General features: G+C 35.6%; 1 protein-coding gene across 3 annotated transcripts in view; it reads right to left on the bottom strand.

Moving 5' to 3' along the window:
• The window catches only part of GLIPR1L2 (GLIPR1 like 2), a 57,549-nt gene extending 42,663 nt beyond the window's left edge, over nucleotides 1-14,886 (bottom strand). The window contains exons 1-3 of one of the 3 annotated variants that reach the window (XM_021093123.2): nucleotides 14,648-14,886; nucleotides 6,727-6,972; nucleotides 4,249-4,352 (exon numbers count right to left, since the gene is read on the bottom strand). In XM_021093123.2, the coding sequence (XP_020948782.2) occupies nucleotides 4,249-4,352; nucleotides 6,727-6,972; nucleotides 14,648-14,866 (569 nt within the window). In that variant the 5' untranslated portion in view covers nucleotides 14,867-14,886. Of the gene's footprint in view, nucleotides 1-4,248; nucleotides 4,353-6,726; nucleotides 6,973-14,104; nucleotides 14,313-14,647 lie in introns of those variants that run through there. The other 2 variants (XM_085025092.1, XM_085025093.1) reach the window with 2 other exon arrangements.
• Between the last annotated feature and the right edge of the window lie 2,904 nt (nucleotides 14,887-17,790).

The following is a 17,790-nucleotide window of genomic DNA, read 5'->3' as shown; positions in this document are numbered from 1 at the left end:
TTTTCTTTTTTTTTCTTTTGGGTTTCCTTTGCTGTGCAAAAGCTTGTCAGTTTGATTAGGTCCCATTGGTTTATGTTTGCTCTTATTTCTGTTGCTTTGGGAGACTGGCCTAAGAAAATATTCATGATGTTGATGTCAGAGAGTGTTTTGCCGATGTTCTCTTCTAGGAGTTTGATGGTGTCCTGTCGTATATTTAAGTCTTTCAGCCATTTGGAGTTTATTTTTGTGCATGGTGTGAGGGTGTGTTCTAGTTTCATTGCTTTGCATGCAGCTGTCCAGGTTTCCCAGCAATGCTTACTGAATAGACTTTCTTTTTCCCATTTTATGTTCTTGCCTCCCTTGTCAAAGATTAATTGACCATAGGTGTCAGGGTTTATTTCTGGGTTCTCTATTCTGTTCTATTGGTCCGTCTGTCTGTTTTGATACCAGTACCACACTGTTTTGATGACTGTGGCATTGTAATATTGCTTGAAGTCTGGGAGAGTTATGCCCCCTGCTTGGTTTTTGTTCCTCAGGATTGCTTTGGCGATTCTGGGTCTTTTGTGGTTCCATATAAATTGTGGGATTGTGTGTTCTAGTTCTGTGAAAAATGTCATGGGTCATTTGATAGCGATTGCATTGAATCTGTAGATTGCTTTGGGGAGTATGGCCATTTTTACAATATTGATTTTTCCAATCCAGGAACATGGAATATCTTTCCATTTCTTTACATCTTCTTTGATGTCTTTGATTAAAGTTTTATACTTCTCGGCATATAAGTCCTTTACCTCCTTGGTCAGGTGTATTCCCAGGTATTTGATTTTTGGAGGTGCAATTTTAAAAGGTATCGTATATACTCACTCTTTCATAAAGTGATCTCATTCAAGACTATGATTCATTTCTACATCAGGGCCTTTTATAGAAGCAGTTTCCACTACTTCAAAATCTCTCCCAGACTTTCACATGGCCAGTTCCTACTCATGCATGATTCATCTATATTCCCCACTTTATATTTCTATAATGTGTCCCAATGTAAATCGTATCTTCTGATCTTCTTCCTTATCTTAGTTTTTAGTATCATTAGCCATCCAGTTTTTCAGACTAAAGGCAAAAATATCACCCTAGGTTATTCTATTTCTCTTACCCCTATAGACAAATCCAATAACTGATATTTTTAGCTCCACCTTCATAATTTATGCAGAAACTGACTTTTCACCACAATTTCCATGAATTCTAAAAGGGACCACAACATCTCTCACCCCTAGTATTCCTGCCTTGCATAATTCTGAGGACAGTGAATATAATGGACTTGCATGATTAAGTTATGTTATTTGGACAGCTGACCTTAAAATAGGGGAATTATCTAGGTGGCCTGACCCAATCACCTGGCCACTCTAAAAGCAGAGAGTTTTCTCTGGCAGGTCACAGAAGAGAAGTCAGAGATTTGAATTGTGAGAAGGGCCTGATGTGCCCTTGTGGATGTGAAGATGGTGGGAGTTGTGTGTTAGGGAATATGGGAAGCCTCTAGAAGCTGACAGCAACACCTGGTTAAAGGCCAGCAAGAAAGTTGGGAACCGAGTCCCATAACCATATGGAACTGGATTCTGCTGACAACCTGAATGAGCTTAAAAGCAGATTCTTCCAGAGTTCCTGTAGTGGTGCAGTGGTTAATGAATCCGACTAGAAACCATGAGGTTGCAGGTTCGATCCTTGGCCTCTCTCAGTGTGTTAAGGATCCGGCATTGCCATGAGCTGTGGTATCAGGTTGCAGACGTGGCTCGGATCCTGCATTGCTGTGGCTGTGGTGTAGGCCGGCAGCTACAGCTCCGATTAGACCCCTACCCTGGGAACCTCCATATGCAGTGGGAGCGGCCCTAGAAAAGGCAAAAAGACCAAAAAAAAAAAAAAAAAAAAAAGCAGATTCATAGTCTCCAGATAAGAACCCAGTCAACACCTTGGTTTTTGGCCTTTGAGACCCTGACCTATACTGTGCCTGGATTTATAACCTATAGAACTTCTGGCTGCTGTTTTAAGTCACTAAGATTGTTGTAATTTATTTTGCAACAATAGAAAACAAATCCATATGCTAAAATCCTAATCCAAAATACCAGTAGATATCCTGTAGTTCAGAAAAAAAATCTCCCAATTGTGCTTGGTTCCTCTTTGTACCTTTATTTTCCTATACCCCAGTATCATCACAATAGCAAGAGCAATCTTTTACTGTTTTCTTTTCAAAACATAGATGATATCATGCTACTTATTTGCTTAATACTTTCCAGTGGCTTTGCCATTATGTAGAATAAATCCCCAAATCCTTAAACTGGCCTCACGTATTCTATTTGGTTTAGCTGTGATTTAACTCTACCTCAACTCCTACCTCCCACAATTATTCATTTTTCAAACATGCTAAATTCATTCCAAGCTCAGAGATTTTATATGTGCTCTCATTTTTACCTGAAATACTCTTAGTTGTCTCCTTTTCTTTAGGCTTTCAGCTCAAATACCACCTCCTTTTGGAACTATCCTATCCATATTCTATGCTAGTTATTCCCTATTTGCCTATTGTGCTTTGTTTTTATGGTATATTTTGATATCTAATTAAATATGTGTTCAGTTATTTGTGTTCACTTATTTGTTTGTCTCTCTTCCAAGACTATAAACTAAGTATGGTCGGTCTTTTTTTTTGGTCTTGTTCGTAGACAGAGCCTTGTGCACAGTTGCTGAGTGCATAAAGGAAGACTAAACCCCAAAGGAACCTCTTCCTTCCCGCCCAGTGCTCTGTTTGAATTTTCAGTACCGATCAGTAATTTTCAAAATTTCTCCATGTAACATGTATCATCCCAGTGCTTCCAGTCTGCAGGAATAAAAGGAGCCTAAAAATTTAGCAATTATTCTACATTCCACACTTGTTTTGCATGCCTATGTTCAAAGTCAGGAAAGCTTCAGTTTAGGAAGGGGCTTTCTAAATCTAATTCAACTTGCATCATAATTCTGCTGTTTTCCCTATCTAGGGGAACACAATCATTCAATTAGTAATCAATGGTTTGGTTTTTTTTTTTTTTTACCTTCTCTTTTTGGTTTAACCCCAGAAGCATTTTATTTTTAAGAAATTCCTTCTTGGAGTTCCCGTTGTGGCGCAGTGGTTAACAAATCCGACCAGGAACCATGACGTTGTGGGTTCGATCCCTGGCCTTGCTCAGTGTTTTAAGGATCCAGCGTTGCCATGAGCTGTGGTGTATCTGGTCGCAGACGCGGCTTGGTTCCAGCGTTGCTGTGGCTGTGGTGTAGGTTGCTGTGGCTGTGGTGTAGGCCGGCAGCTACAGCTCCGATTAGACCCCTAGCCTGGGAACCTCCATGGGCAGTGGAAGCGGCCCTAGAAAAGGCAAAAAGACCAAAAAAAAAAAAAAGAAAAAAAGAAAAAAAAGAAATTCCTTCTCAATCCTAGCACATAGTCAATTTTCTTGGCATGATGATTAGGATATTTTTTTACTTTAGACATTTTAACAATATTATGTATAGTATCACATTGACCTGAAAGAAAACTTGAGACTTTCCAATAAAGTTCTCCGGAGATGGAAGCTAATTTGGAAGCTTAACATTTTTTTTTTTTTTTTTGCCTTTTGTCCTTTTTAGGGCCACACCCATGGGCATCTGTTGGTTCCCAGGCTAGGGTCTAATCCTAGCTGTAGCCGCCAGCCTACGCCAGGACAACACCAGATCCCAGCCATGTCTGTGACCTGCACCACAGCTCACGGCAACGCTGGATCCTTAACCCACTGAGCAAGGCCAGGGATCAAAACCTTCAACTTCATGGTTCCTAGTCGGATTCGTTAACCACTGAGCTACGACGAGAACCCCTCAAACTGACAAACTCTTGAAACAACTTTTACAATATACATTTCAACACAGCTAACCTTATTTTCTTTTGACTTTTTAAAAATAAATATGGAATTAAACTACTTTGGAAAATAATTTAGGTCATGTTAATTAGGCTAGATACTGTGAAATAATTAGTATTAAATTCTTTTGTTAAAATTCCTTTGGGAAGTAATATTTGGCAATCCATATGTAAAAATTGGTATGCCTAAATTATGACTTATTTTATTATGGAATTTAAAAATATTTTAATATAAAGTCTTTACTATCTTATATTTAATTCTTTTATAGTTTGCAAAGACATTTAGAAGAATATGTTGAAATTAGGAAAGCTTAACCTTGAAAAATGCCCAATTTATTTTCATGTTCTTTAAAAAATTTAAAGTAACTTACCCTGGTGCATAGTTGCATATGAAAATTGCTGCATGACTAATATGTCCAATTCTTGAACATGGAGTAACAGCACAACCCACTTTGTAAGACTTGTCCCAAACAAGCTAAAATAAAATTGTCAAAGAAAACATAATATTTAATTCAAAACATCTACTCAGTCATATCATAAATAAGAGTATGTTCAATTCACATAGATCCTTTAACCAGGGAATTCAAAGAATATGAACTATTCTTCATTTGGATGGATGTAGAGAATTATAATGAACTTAGGGAACCACTTTCAAAACTGTATTTAGAGAAACGCTTTAATAGATTCTAACAATACTGTTTTCTTAAGATAAAGAGTTTGGAAAAACTGATTCAGAATAGCATTTTAGAGCCAAAGGAAGGCACATCTTCTGAATCAATTTTCAACATTTCGTTGAATCTGAGAGTTCTAGGTTATGAGCAGAGGAGAAAAGGAAAACAAGAGGAGAAAAGGTTTGGGAAGAATGGAAGTTGTGAACAGAAAGGAGAAAAAGAGGGGACAGTAAAATTACATATGGAAAGGAAAAGCCCATGCAAGGGTAGACAGTAATTAAATGTTGTCAGTATTTTTTATTTTCTTTTGTTGAGGTAATTTCATTATTAAAATTAAATGGAGTCTGGGCCTTTCATTTAAAAAATGAGTAGAAAAGCTGGTTCCTATAAAATAATTTCTTGCACAACAGGTCTTGGAATAAAAATGTGAGAATAATTAAAAATATTCCAGAAATTCCCCAAATGGCTTTAATATTTCTAATACTTTCAAGTGAACAGAAAATACTATTTTGTGGAAGAGGAAGGAACCATTTGTTTTCCTTTTCCATATAGCCCAATCCTTAGCAATTTTAAAAGTGTGATTCCAAAAGAAATAGAACGATGCATTAAAAGAACAGGTAATAGACTGTCTGCAACAGCTGAAGTTAAGTCAAATACAGGAAATGAAAATGTCTAGGAGACTGGAAAAAATATATAGGAGTAAGTCGGGGGTAGACTTATTTAGTTTACTCAGAGTAATGAAATCATATTAAAGAGTCCAGCTTTGATGTAAGACAATAAAGAATCACTAACTTTCCAGAAGAAGAAAGAATTGATAAAAATTTTTTTAATTCTTTTCTCACATAGATTATCACAGAATCTGAGATAGAATGGTATTTGTGTCTATATAACTGGGTCACTTTGTTGTACAGCAGAAATTATCACTATACTTCAAGTAAAAAAAAAGAAATACAAGGTGAGACTCAGTTAAAAAAATTTTTTTTGAAACATAATTCATTTGATTGAACAGAAAGATATGACTTCAACATGAAAAAAATTCCATGATTTTAACTTCTACATCAGAGTCTACTTACTGAAAAATGATCATCTTTTATTATTTATTTATTTATTTATTTATTTTTAATTTATTTTTTTAGAGCTGCACCTGCGGCATATGGAAGTTCCCACGCTAGGGGTCAAATCCAAGATCCAGCTGCTGGCCTACACCACAACTCGTGGCAATGCCGGATCCTTAACCCACTGTGTAAGCCCGAGGATCAAACTCGCATCCTCATGGTTCCTAGTCAGGTTCGTTAATCACTGAGCCATGAAAGGAACTCCCAATCATCTTTTAAATAAGCTTGAAAGTTAATTAAATAATTTCTTGATTCCTGGAGTTCCCGTTGTGGCACAGTGATTGACAAATCCTGTAGGTCGCAGACGTGGCTCGGATCCCACGTTGCCGTGGCTCCAATTAGACCCCTAGCCTGGGAACTCCAAATGCCGCGGGAGAGGCCCCAGAAAAGGTAAAAAAAAACAAAAAAACAAAAAACAACTTGATTCCTGATACAAATATTTATTGAAGACCTAAATGATGTCATGTTATTGTGAGAATACATGGATGAGAAGACAAGGTCCCTGCCCTTACTGTACTGGCATATATATAAATAGATGATTATAAAACGTGATAAGGTAAATAATAAATGTACATATAGGAAATAAAAAGCAGTTTGGTGTTCCTGGAGTAAAAAGTATAGGGTGAATTGTTAGACATGAGGTGGTCAGTAATACCATGTATTTGCATTTAAACTATTTTAATCATTTATATAGTAGTATGTGTAGTGATCTGTGCAAAAAAAATTAAATCTTTTACTTATGTTTATAATCAATAAGTTAAAACTAATTTTTGTTTGTTGGCTTCTTACTTCCTTTTCCAGTGTGCGTTATTTTAGAAGGCACTTTTCATCTTTGGGTATGGAAATTAGATTTACTATATTTAAAGTAATGTTTTAACTACATGGTTCAAATAATAGAAGTTATGAACATTTACAAGACCTAAGGCTGATTACAATTTTGATTCTATCAGAAGTAATAATCTTACCATTTGTGTTTATTTATAAAATTGAAACATAATCAACAAAAACTTAGTAGTAAAGCAATTAAGGAGTCTACTGAATTAATAATATAAAAATCAGATACCTGTAGATAATTAGAACAGTTATCAGAGCAATGGTTCCTTTCAAAGTTGTACTCTTGCTTCTGTGCAAACCAACTTCTGATAGCAATACTTGCAGTAAATTCATTTTCAGGGCCGACCCATATATTTTCACCAATACCATTAAAACGAGGATGGGCCATTTTCAGTTCTTCTAAATGAGTATTACGGGCAAACACACATTTTTTCCCCCATGCTCTAGCAGTCCGTGACAAAGCTACATCCCAAGTCTGGAAAAAAAACGCAAAAAGCAAAGAAACAAATTAATAATAATGAGGGTTTCTTTGTGCTCTAAATTATTTTCCTTGAGTTCTCATAATTAGATTTAAGGAAAACAATTCTTATTTTGTGCTTACAAGTCTGGTTTGTGGAATTTATATGGAAGGAAAAGGATTTTGAGATATTTATAAATGAAACAACTATTTCCTGCAACAAAGGCCTAGGCATATATTTGTAATTCAAAAAATAGGATTGTTATATGATGCAAATGATTATATACTTTTACTTTATTTTATTTTCACTTATTTATATATATTTTTTTCTACTGTATAGCATGGTGACCCAGTTACACACACATGTATACATTCTTTTTCCTCACATTATGTGCTCCATCATAAGTGACTAGACAGAGTTCCCAGTGCTACACAGCAGGATCCTATTGCTAATCCATCCTGAAGGCAACATTCTGCATCTATAATACTTTTATATGTAGTCTGTTCAGAACTGTAAAATACTCTTACATGTAGTCTATTCAGAAAATGTGTATTTTTAATCTCCAGCCTTTTATACATAATAATACTATAATTTAAAATATTTATCTAAGAACTATTTATTGAGCACTGATTATACACAAATTATTGTATTGTGAGGAATGAAATATGAAGTCAACATAAATTTTGCCCTTCATTTGCTTATTGTTGTTAGGAGAACAACTTGGGATAATACAATATGCGTATGTATATACATGTGTGCATATATATATGTATGTGTATATACACATGTGCACACACATGCACATACAATTTTAACACATAGTGATAGTTGGTAAATGCTATAAAAGAGGTATATATAAAGTTTCATGGATGTTCCCAGAAATGTGAGAAAACATCACAAGATGCTGCTCCCTTCCATTTTCTGGAAACATCCAGAAACATATCCTATTATCATATTTAGAGGCTCATTAAGTTCATTGTTTAGTTAAGGATGAGAAAAAAAATAGAGATAGAAAAGTCAACAAAATAGTTGTAAAACCAAACATGCTAAAATATATACATTGTGGTATATCTGAAAGTAAATATTTCTGAAAAACAATACTAAGACTTCCTTAAGAGTTGGTTAATTTCATAGATTATACATAAATACAATACAGAAAATATATTATAGAAAATGAGTCAGGCTTTTAGCATATCCCCTCCCTTTCCATACTATTTCTCTCCCCAAAGGTAATCATTGTTAAAAAAATTTTTATGTATACATTTCTCTACCTCTATACACACACACGTTCAAATATAAATTATTAACCCTAACCCTAACACTAGATGAGTATTTAGTGATTTTTGTCCTTGCAGTGTTTTAATCATATTACACACATTATTGGCCTCCCACCTGCAATTTTCACTTAGAGAGATTGTTTCATATTAGTACGACTAAATCTACTTAATTTTTACAAACTCTTCATAGTATCCCATAGTATGGATGGCTACTAGTATGTAATAAAGGTTACTACTCCACAATTAATGGCCTTTCAGATCTTTCCTACCTGCAAACAATGCTACCTGGATCATATTTCTACTGCTTAATTTTGCATACTATTTATCAACACATGCTTACTATGCACCAGTCACTACTCTAAGTGGGTTTTTTTTTCCTTCCATTTTTATTGATGTATAATTGACACACAACACTGTGTAAGTTTAAGGTGTACAGCATAACACATCGTGAAATGATAACTATAATATTTTAGTGAACATCCATTATCTCAGATAGAAATAAGAAAAAAAAATATGAGCTCGCAGGATTTACTCTCTTAACAATTTCAGATGTAAAATAAAGCAGTTAATTATATTAATCACGCTGTACATTATAGTCCTAGTATTTATTTATCTTATAACTGGAAGTTTCTAGAAGTTTGTACCTTTTTACCACCTTCATCTAATTTTCCCTTCCAATTCCCCCACCTCTGGTAACCACAAATCTTATCTCTTTTTCTATGAGTTTGGTGTTTTGTGAGGGGTTTTTTGGAAGGATAATTGAGTACAACACTATGTTAGTTCCTAGTGAACAACACAGTGGTTCAATATTTTCACACATTACTAAATGTTCAGCACAAGTTTAATTACCATCACCATACAAACGTATAACATTATTATTGACTGTATTTCCCATGCTATACATTTCATCCCTTGAAGCACTTATTTTGTAACTGGAAGTTTGTACCTCTTAACTTTCCTCACAATTTCACTCATCCCTCCATCTTCTCACCTCTGGTAATCTCCAGTCTGTTATCTTTATGACTCTGTTTCCATTTAGTCATGTTTGCTTTGTTTTTTAGATTCCACATATATTTGTATACTTATAAGTATACTTATATTCCACATATTAGAATGAGTATATTTCCATATATAAGTGGTATTTTTCTTTGTGTGACTTTTTTCACTTAGCATAATACCTTACAGTGTCATTCATGTTGTTGCAAATAGCAAGATTTAATTCTTTCTTATGGCTGAGTAATATTCCATTGTATATATACCGTATCTTCTCTATCCATTCATCTATTGATGGGCACCTAGGTTGCTTTCATATCTTGGCTATTGTGAATAATGCTGCAGTGAACATGGGTGTGCAGATATCTTTTTGAATGAGTGGGGTTTTTTCCCCTTTGGAAAACTACCCAGAAGTGAAATTGCTGGACTGTATGGAAGTTCTATTTTTAATTTTTTGAGGAACCTTCACACAATCTTCCGTAGTGGCTGCACCAATATACACTGCACCAACAGTGCACAAAGATTCCCTTTTCTACACATCCTAACACTAATCTCTTGTCTTTTTGATGACAGACAGTCTGACAGATATGAGGTGATGTCTCATTATAGTTTTGATTTGCATTGCCTTGATGATTAGTTAGTGATGTTCAGCATCTTTTCATGTGTCTTTTGGCCACCTATATGTCTTTGGAAAAATGTCTACTGAAGATCGCTGCCCATTTTTAAACTAGGTTTTTTTTTTAATGTTTATTCTAAGTGTTATTTATGCATTATTTAACTTAATGTCCACAATAACCCTATGAGGTATGCATTATTATTACTGCTTCTGTTTCAAAAAGGAGATAACTAAAACACAAAGTTGAGGAATTTACTTATAGCCACTTAGAGCATGTAAATTGTGGAGCTGGGATTTAAACCCAGGAAGTCTCTCAATTCCCAAGCTCATAAGCATTTTACTTTATTGCTTTCCATGACTGTGTGCAAATAAGTTACGATAGTTACAAATTCCTTTGCTCAACCCTGAATAAAATTACAGCTGAAAACAGAGGCTAAAGGTTTTTTTTTCAATTATATAATACAGTGTTATCAAGTAGAGTCACCAAGTTTTACATTAGATCTTCATATCTTATTAATTTTATAGCTAAAAGTTTGTACCTTTTTACCAAACTCTTCCTACTTCCCTTAATCCCTAACCCATGGCAACCATATGTCTATACTCTGTTTCTATGAGTGCCACTTTTTTTTCAGATTCCATATATAATTGATACCATGCAATATTTGTCTTTCTCTGTCTGGCTTATTTCACTTAGCATTATGCCTTCAAGTTCCATCCAAGTTGTTTCAAATGGCAGGATTTCCTTCTTTCTCTTGGCTGAACAATATTCCATTGCATATATACATACCACCTCTTTTTTGTTCATTCATCTATTGATGGACACTTAGGTGTTTCCATATCTTGGCTATTATGAGTACTGCTGCAATGAACATAAGAGTGCAGGTATCTCTATGATAATCCCATTGTCATTTCCTTTGGATATACACCTAGGATTGGAATTGCTGGATTACACGTTGGTTCTTTTTAATTTTTTGAGGAGCCTCCATACCACTTTCCATAGTGGTGGCAGCAATATATATTTCCACCAACAAAGCAAAAAGGATCATTTTTCTCCACATCCTCACCAACATTTGTGATCTTCTGCCTTTTTCAATGAGCGATATTCTAACAGGTGTGAAATGATATCTTATTGTGGTTTTAATTTTAATTTTCCAGATGATTTAGTTATGTTGATCACCCTTTAATGTAACTATTAGCTAAAATTATAAAATTCTCAGATGAAACAAAGAGGGAAAGCTTCATGACATTGGATTTGGCAATGATTTCTTACATATGTCACCAAAAGCACAGGCAAAAAGATAAAAAATTGATAGACAAGACTTCATTAAAATTAAAAATTTTGTGTATCAAAGGATATTGTTAACAGAATGAAAAGGCAATCTATAGAAAGGGAGAAAACATCTGAAAATCATGTATTTGATGAGAGATTTTATTCAGAATATATAAAGAATTCCTTCAACTAAACTAACAAAAATACCCTAACACCACCAAAAAATGAGCAAAAGACTTTTACGGATATTTCTACAAAGAAGATGTACAAATAGCGAATAAGCACTTGAAAAGATACTCACCATAACTAATCATTAAGTAAATACAAATCAAAACCAAAATGACATCCACCTCAGAGCCATTAAGATAGTTACATGTATTTTTTAAAAAACAAACAAACCAGAAAACAACAAGTCTGGCAACGATGTGGAGAAATAGAAACCCTGTGCATTGTTGGTGGGAATGTGAAATACGCAGCCACTATGGGAAACAGAATGGCGGTTCTTCAAAAAATTAAATACAGAATTTCTACAAGGTTTGGTAATTCCAGTTTTGGTTATATACCCAGTAGAGGTGAAAGCAGGGAACCGAACAGATATTATTCACATACCTATGTCCACAGCAGCATTATACACATAAGGATGGAAAATTCTGACACATGCTACAACATAGATGACCTTTGAAGACATTATGCTAAGTGAAATAAAGCAGTCACTTTACTGAATCATAATCAAATACTTGTGATTCTTATATGAAATATCTGGAGTAGTCAAATTTATGAGGCAAAGTAGAATGATAGTTGCCAGCAGGAAGAAAGGAATGGGGAATTAGTGTTTAATGAGAGCAGAGTTTCAAGTGGGGAGGATGAAAATGTTCTGGAGAGGAATGGTGGTGACAATTGCCAAACAATATGAATGTATTTAGTGCCACAGAATTGTACTTAAAGGTGGTTAAAATGGCACACTTTATGTTATGTATATTTTACAATAAAAATTTTGAATTTAAAAACAAGGTATAACAAAAATACTAGATGACAACAACAGCATGGACATGGACAGGAGACATTCAAAATTTATGTGTTGTAATATCTTTTTAACATTTGGAAGGCAGTTATAGATGTTGATTAACTTTCGACTTTGTCAAGTATACATATTAAAATGTTAATTAAGCATAACCAATAAAAAAGTATGATTTCTAAGCCTATCAAAGTCATATAATATAAATCATACTATTATATTATAATAGACTATACTACTTATAGTTATTATTTACATCCTAGTAAAATCCATGAGAAAAATACACACCAACTTTTAGAAAGAAGAGGATAAAATTTAGGGTGGAGTTTTAAACTCCCCAAAGCATTGTTCCTTCAAAAATGTTTACATATTAAGATATATATTGTGGGGGAACAATCTTATCCTCTACACTTCATGTTTGAAGTAAATGTTTTAGGGATTAGGAATACAAAATCTATAAAAAGTTGTATTCAAATGTATTTTGTTCTTTTTTATGGCCAAGTAGTATTCCATTGTGTATATACCACATCTTCCTGATCCAATCATCTACCAGTGGACATTTGGGTTGATTCCATGTCTTGGCTATTGTGAATAGTGCTGCAATGAACATGCGGGTGTATTTTTTAAGTAGAGTTTTGTCCAGATATATGCCCAAGAGTGGGATTGCTGGGTCATACCTTTCCACAGAAAAGAAAATCATGGGCTTAGAGAATAGACTTGTGGTTGCCAAGGGGGAAGGGGAGGGAGTGGGAAGGACTGGGAGCTTGGGGTAAATAGATGCAGAATATTGCCTTTGGGATGGATGAGCACTGGGATCCTGCTGTGTAGCACTGGGAACTCTGTCTATTCACTTATGATGGAACACATAATGTGAGAAAAAAGAATGTATACATGTATGTGTAACTGGGTCACCATGCTGTACAGTAGAAAAAAATATATATAAGTAAATGATTAAAAAAAGTATTTTGTGTTTATTCACTATCAAAAGGAAGGTTAATTTTCAAACTTGGATGAAACAATCGCAGAGGATGGGACATATATAGCTATAACTCTCAAATATCTTCAAATTCTAGTTACATTCTGAAGATAAAAGATGACTTGGATAAAACTATCTTTAGCAAATACTAGTATATGTTTATAAGAAAACATATAAACAGAAGAGGAAACTTACTGACAATACAAAAGGTAAAGAATGTGAACAAGAAAGAACAAAATACATCCAATCAAAATGACATTTTAAAATTAACATTAAAGCAAAGTACCTTTTCATAATTTATTAATTTAGCAAGTGATTGAAAATGCCCAAGCCAGTCAGATGTGGTGAAAACAGAATACTTCTACACAGCTGATATTTGCCTAATTTGGCAGTTCTTTAGAATAGCAATTGCTATATCATATAAACTAAAAAAAAAAATCACATTATTAATTTCTTTATCACATTTCTGGAAATTTTCCTAAGGAACTAATTCAGAAGGAGGAAAAGTCTTACATCTGGGAAGACAGTCTTTGCATTATTTACAATGTAAAACTGGAAGCTCCTAAAGGCCTGATATTTGCTAAACAAATTTTGCAATCATTTTTAATGACAATCATGAAGACTCCATAACAAAGAGGGAACAGTTGATGAGACTGAAAAGAAATAGGAGGAAAAATGGGAAAGAAGCCTGAACAATGTAAAGGAATGCAAAACCAGGGCTGAGTCCAAGATGAGGTGAATGAGAATCTAGAAGCAAAATTTAGGGCGGCTACCCAAAAACTCAATAATCAAGGTAAAAATATCACTAAAAGGCAAAATTAGTTGATACTATCCATGACAAAAATTCAAAATGTAAATAAGAAGAGAATCGGACCTTTCACTTGCATTATCCTGAGAGTGCCTCACTAGCCTCTCCCAAATTCAAACTCCTTTGTTTAAATGGATAGTTTTCATCAATATTTTTGCATTGATTTTTTTTTTTTTTTCTTTTTATGGCCGCACCTTGCAGCACATGAAAGTTCCCGCGGTTGTAGGCTGATAGGAGATGCAGCTAGAGGCTCAGCCACAGCCAGGGCAACACCGGATCCGAACCCCCATTTGTCGAACTACGCCTAAGGATCCTTAAGCTACTGAGCAAGGCTAGAGAGCAAACCCGCATTCTCAGGGACACTGTGTCGAGTTCTTAACCCCCAAGCCACAACAGAAACGCCTGCATTTTAAATAAAAACAAAACAAAATAAACAAAGAAACACTGCATTAAATTATCATTTTCTCATATTGAAGCACCCTTAAATTTTGCACCTCAGGTGAGTACCTCTATCCACCCTAATCCCGACCCTGTGCAAAATCTTGGTAATAACTCTGTTGGAGTGATAGTTCTTATTTCTTGAATGCATAACTTTACGTGCATTTTAAAACCCAAACTAGAAGAGAGGTTCTCCGATTCTTTAAGCCTTGGAGCAGTGGCCTAGACTTTCTGAGGCAGAGCGGGTAGTGTCCTGACTAGGGCTGTGAGGGGTTTGGGCAACCACCTTCGGGCCTCACCATGAAGCGCAAGTTAGCCCCTCGGGGCAAGACGTTGGCCCGGAGTTCATTGTGGAGATTCACATACTCATTGATGAACGTTACGTCCTCTTCGTGTGGCAAACCGGAACCCAATAGTAGTAGCCACAACTCACAAAGCCACATCTTCCAAAGGCCCACTGGTGTCAAGGGAAGCCATTGGGCATACCACTCTCGGGCTAATGGCCTTGAGGTCTCCATGGTTAGCCGGCTGCGGACAGAACACTGCGCATGCGTCGGCCTGCCCCGGTGACCTGCCAATCTATGGGTGGGTCAGGCAAGCCGCGCCCCGCTTCCCCCGGACAGTGGAGAAAAACTTGAGTGGCAGCCAGAACTGCAAAGGCTTGAGTTAAATATGAGTGCAGGCTTTTCACTAAACTAATGTAGTTAAATATCCAGAGTCAGCTTTTCACACTGGTTGATATGTCCTCATTTATTAATGAGTCAACTGTACAGTAAATGCCAGTTGCTGAATAATTAACCTGAGGAACCCTGTAATTCTTCTGTGATACCAATGAACATTCAATTACAAAATCCTTACCTGTTGGGTTGGGAATTTAAGACAGGACACTCCCTTTATTTTTCTCATGAACAAAAGTATATCCTCTTTTAGGCGGACTTCCTCACTGAGGTTTTCTCTCAGTGGTTTAATGATCTTTTGTGGAAAACCACAGGATAAATGGACGAGTGGAAAACTCAGTTGTAGAGGGTAGACTAGGGATCATCAAATTCTCATAAAAATATTTTCATTTTACTCTCATCAGCACGTATAGACCGCGAGTGCCTGGAATATCAATATTCAATATTTATCTTCTCTAACAAATTTTACGGTAAGTAAGAACTCATTTTTTGTTTTCATTTCTTTCAGACAAAATGGCAAGTGTCCTAGCAGATTTTGACCTGGTTTCCTTTCAAATATTTTGCTCAAGAAAACTTCCTTTGAAAATTAAGTTCTAACCACAAAATAGAAACATGTTTGCATGTTACATGTTGTGGTTGATAGCATTAAGGAGACATTCAGTCATTGACACAGGAGCAGAGTTTTGCTACAAAGAAAGCATTGCAACTGGTTGACTGAAAATATCTAAAGACCGATGTTTTAAAAATTATCTATGGTATACTCAATTGAAAGCAGTAGACCTAACACGCTGGTTTCATTTCTGTCTGAATTCTTTTTTTTTTTTTTTTTTTTTTGTATTTTGCCTCATATGGAGGTTCCCAGGCTAGGGGTCTAATTGGAGCTGTAGCCACTGGCCTACGCCAGAGCCACAGCAACGCCAGATCCGAGCCGCATCTTCGACCTACAACCACAGCTCATGGCAATGCCAGATCCTTAACCCACTGAGTAAGGCCAGAGATCGAACCCGCAACCTCATGGTTCCTAGTCAGATTCTTTAACCACTGCACCACAACGGGAACTCATTCCACCTGAATTTTTTTGATAAATGTTTATTACCAGGCGATGTGTTAGGTGGATAAGAAATCATTGACAAGAAACAGACCTTGCTTCCAAGTAGCTTGTAGTTTGGAGAACTAGCAAATCAGTGATTTTTGCTAGCTTTTTTTTTTTTTTTTTTACTATGGGATATATTAAATTGCTATTGTAGCATGTATGGGGCAACTAACATCCTTTTTGAGGATCTGGTAAGCCTGGCTGGGGAATGTGAAATCAAGAAAGTGAAGTGAAGTACATAGGTGAAAGTGCATTCTAAATAAAAGAAAAAGAATATAATAATACAGGAGATCTGAAAAGGCTGTGTTTTAGTAAGACCAGATTGTATTGTGAGGATGAAGGGGGGCAAGTGTAGAAAGATGGAATTCCTTTATTTTCTTGGTACTATTGTTAGACTATGAAAATTGCTATATTAAAGCACAAGATAAATAGAATAATGCAATCTTAGATTAAGGAGAAATTTTAGATACATTGGCTAGTCCCAATGCATTAGACACATTCTCTGACATATGTTTCATAGATGATCATCATAGCTACCACTTAAATAATTACGTTAGCAGGGAAGTCACCATCTCTTAGCCCATTCCATTGCTGGACATCTTACTCATTAATTTAATGAGTATTTCTTTAGGACCTCTATGTGTCAGAGCCCATGCTGGGTGCCAGAGCTATGAGTTTCTCAACAAACTAGATTTGTAGTCTATCCACATGAAGCTTTTAGTTAAAAATGATACTGTAATTCCCATTGTGGCTTAGTGGTAATGAACCCGACTAGTATCCATGAGGGCGTGGGTTCGACCCCTGGCCTTTGCTCAGTGGGTCAAGGATCCGGCGTTGCTGTGAGCTGTGGTGTAGGTCGCAGATGCAGCTTGGATCCCATGTTGCTGTGGCTGTGGGATAGGCCAGCAGCTACAGCTCTGATTCTACCCCTAGTCTGGGAACTTCCAAATGCTGTGGATGGGGCCCTAAAAAGACAGAAAAAAAAAAAAAAGATAAGACAAATCATCAATAATTATAATACAGAGTAATAAATCCTACTTAAAAAAATTTTTTTTTAGTGAGGACAGGGAAAAGTTCTGTATCCTCATGGATACTAGTCAGGTTCATTTCCAGTGAGCCACAAAGGGACCTCTGCTATTTTAAAATTTACTTTAAAAATTCTTACTCTGTATCAGAAGCTATGTTATTTGTTTATTATTTTCTATTGTAAAATTTACATAACATAAAATTTACCGTTTTAATTATTTTTTTCGTGTAAAATTCAGTGACAGTTACATTCGCAGTGTTGATTCCAGAACTATCGAATGCCATTTTCAATGTTTGGAAAAATATCAACGCATTTAAATCATAAAAACCTTGAGAAACAGATATTTGTATTATCGCCATTTTACAGATGGAAAGCTGAGAAAAAGAAAGTAATTTGTTTAAAGTCACTCAGTCATTAATGGTAGAGCTAGTTTTCAAACCCAGGTGACTAGCGTGGGAGGGCAGAGGTAGGATACATGAAGATACTTAATGTGGTTTGCCTAGAAAGAGGCTAGCTTTGCTGAGGATGTTTTGCAAATATTCCACCTTTAAGATCTGTCAGTATATATATGTGGTTGTGCCCATGGCATGTGGGAGTTCCCAGACCAAAGATTGTTGCAAGACATGTTTTTATAATATTTTCTTA

The sequence above is a fragment of the Sus scrofa genome, chromosome 5 (assembly GCF_054392235.1).
Source record: "Sus scrofa isolate SSC_HxYL_T2T_F1_AM1 chromosome 5, Sscrofa_HxYL_maternal_Yorkshire_Landrace_v2.0, whole genome shotgun sequence".
Taxonomy (NCBI): Eukaryota; Metazoa; Chordata; class Mammalia; order Artiodactyla; family Suidae; genus Sus; species Sus scrofa.
Note: the sequence above shows the minus strand (reverse complement) of the source record. Positions and strands in the feature narration are given on the sequence as shown.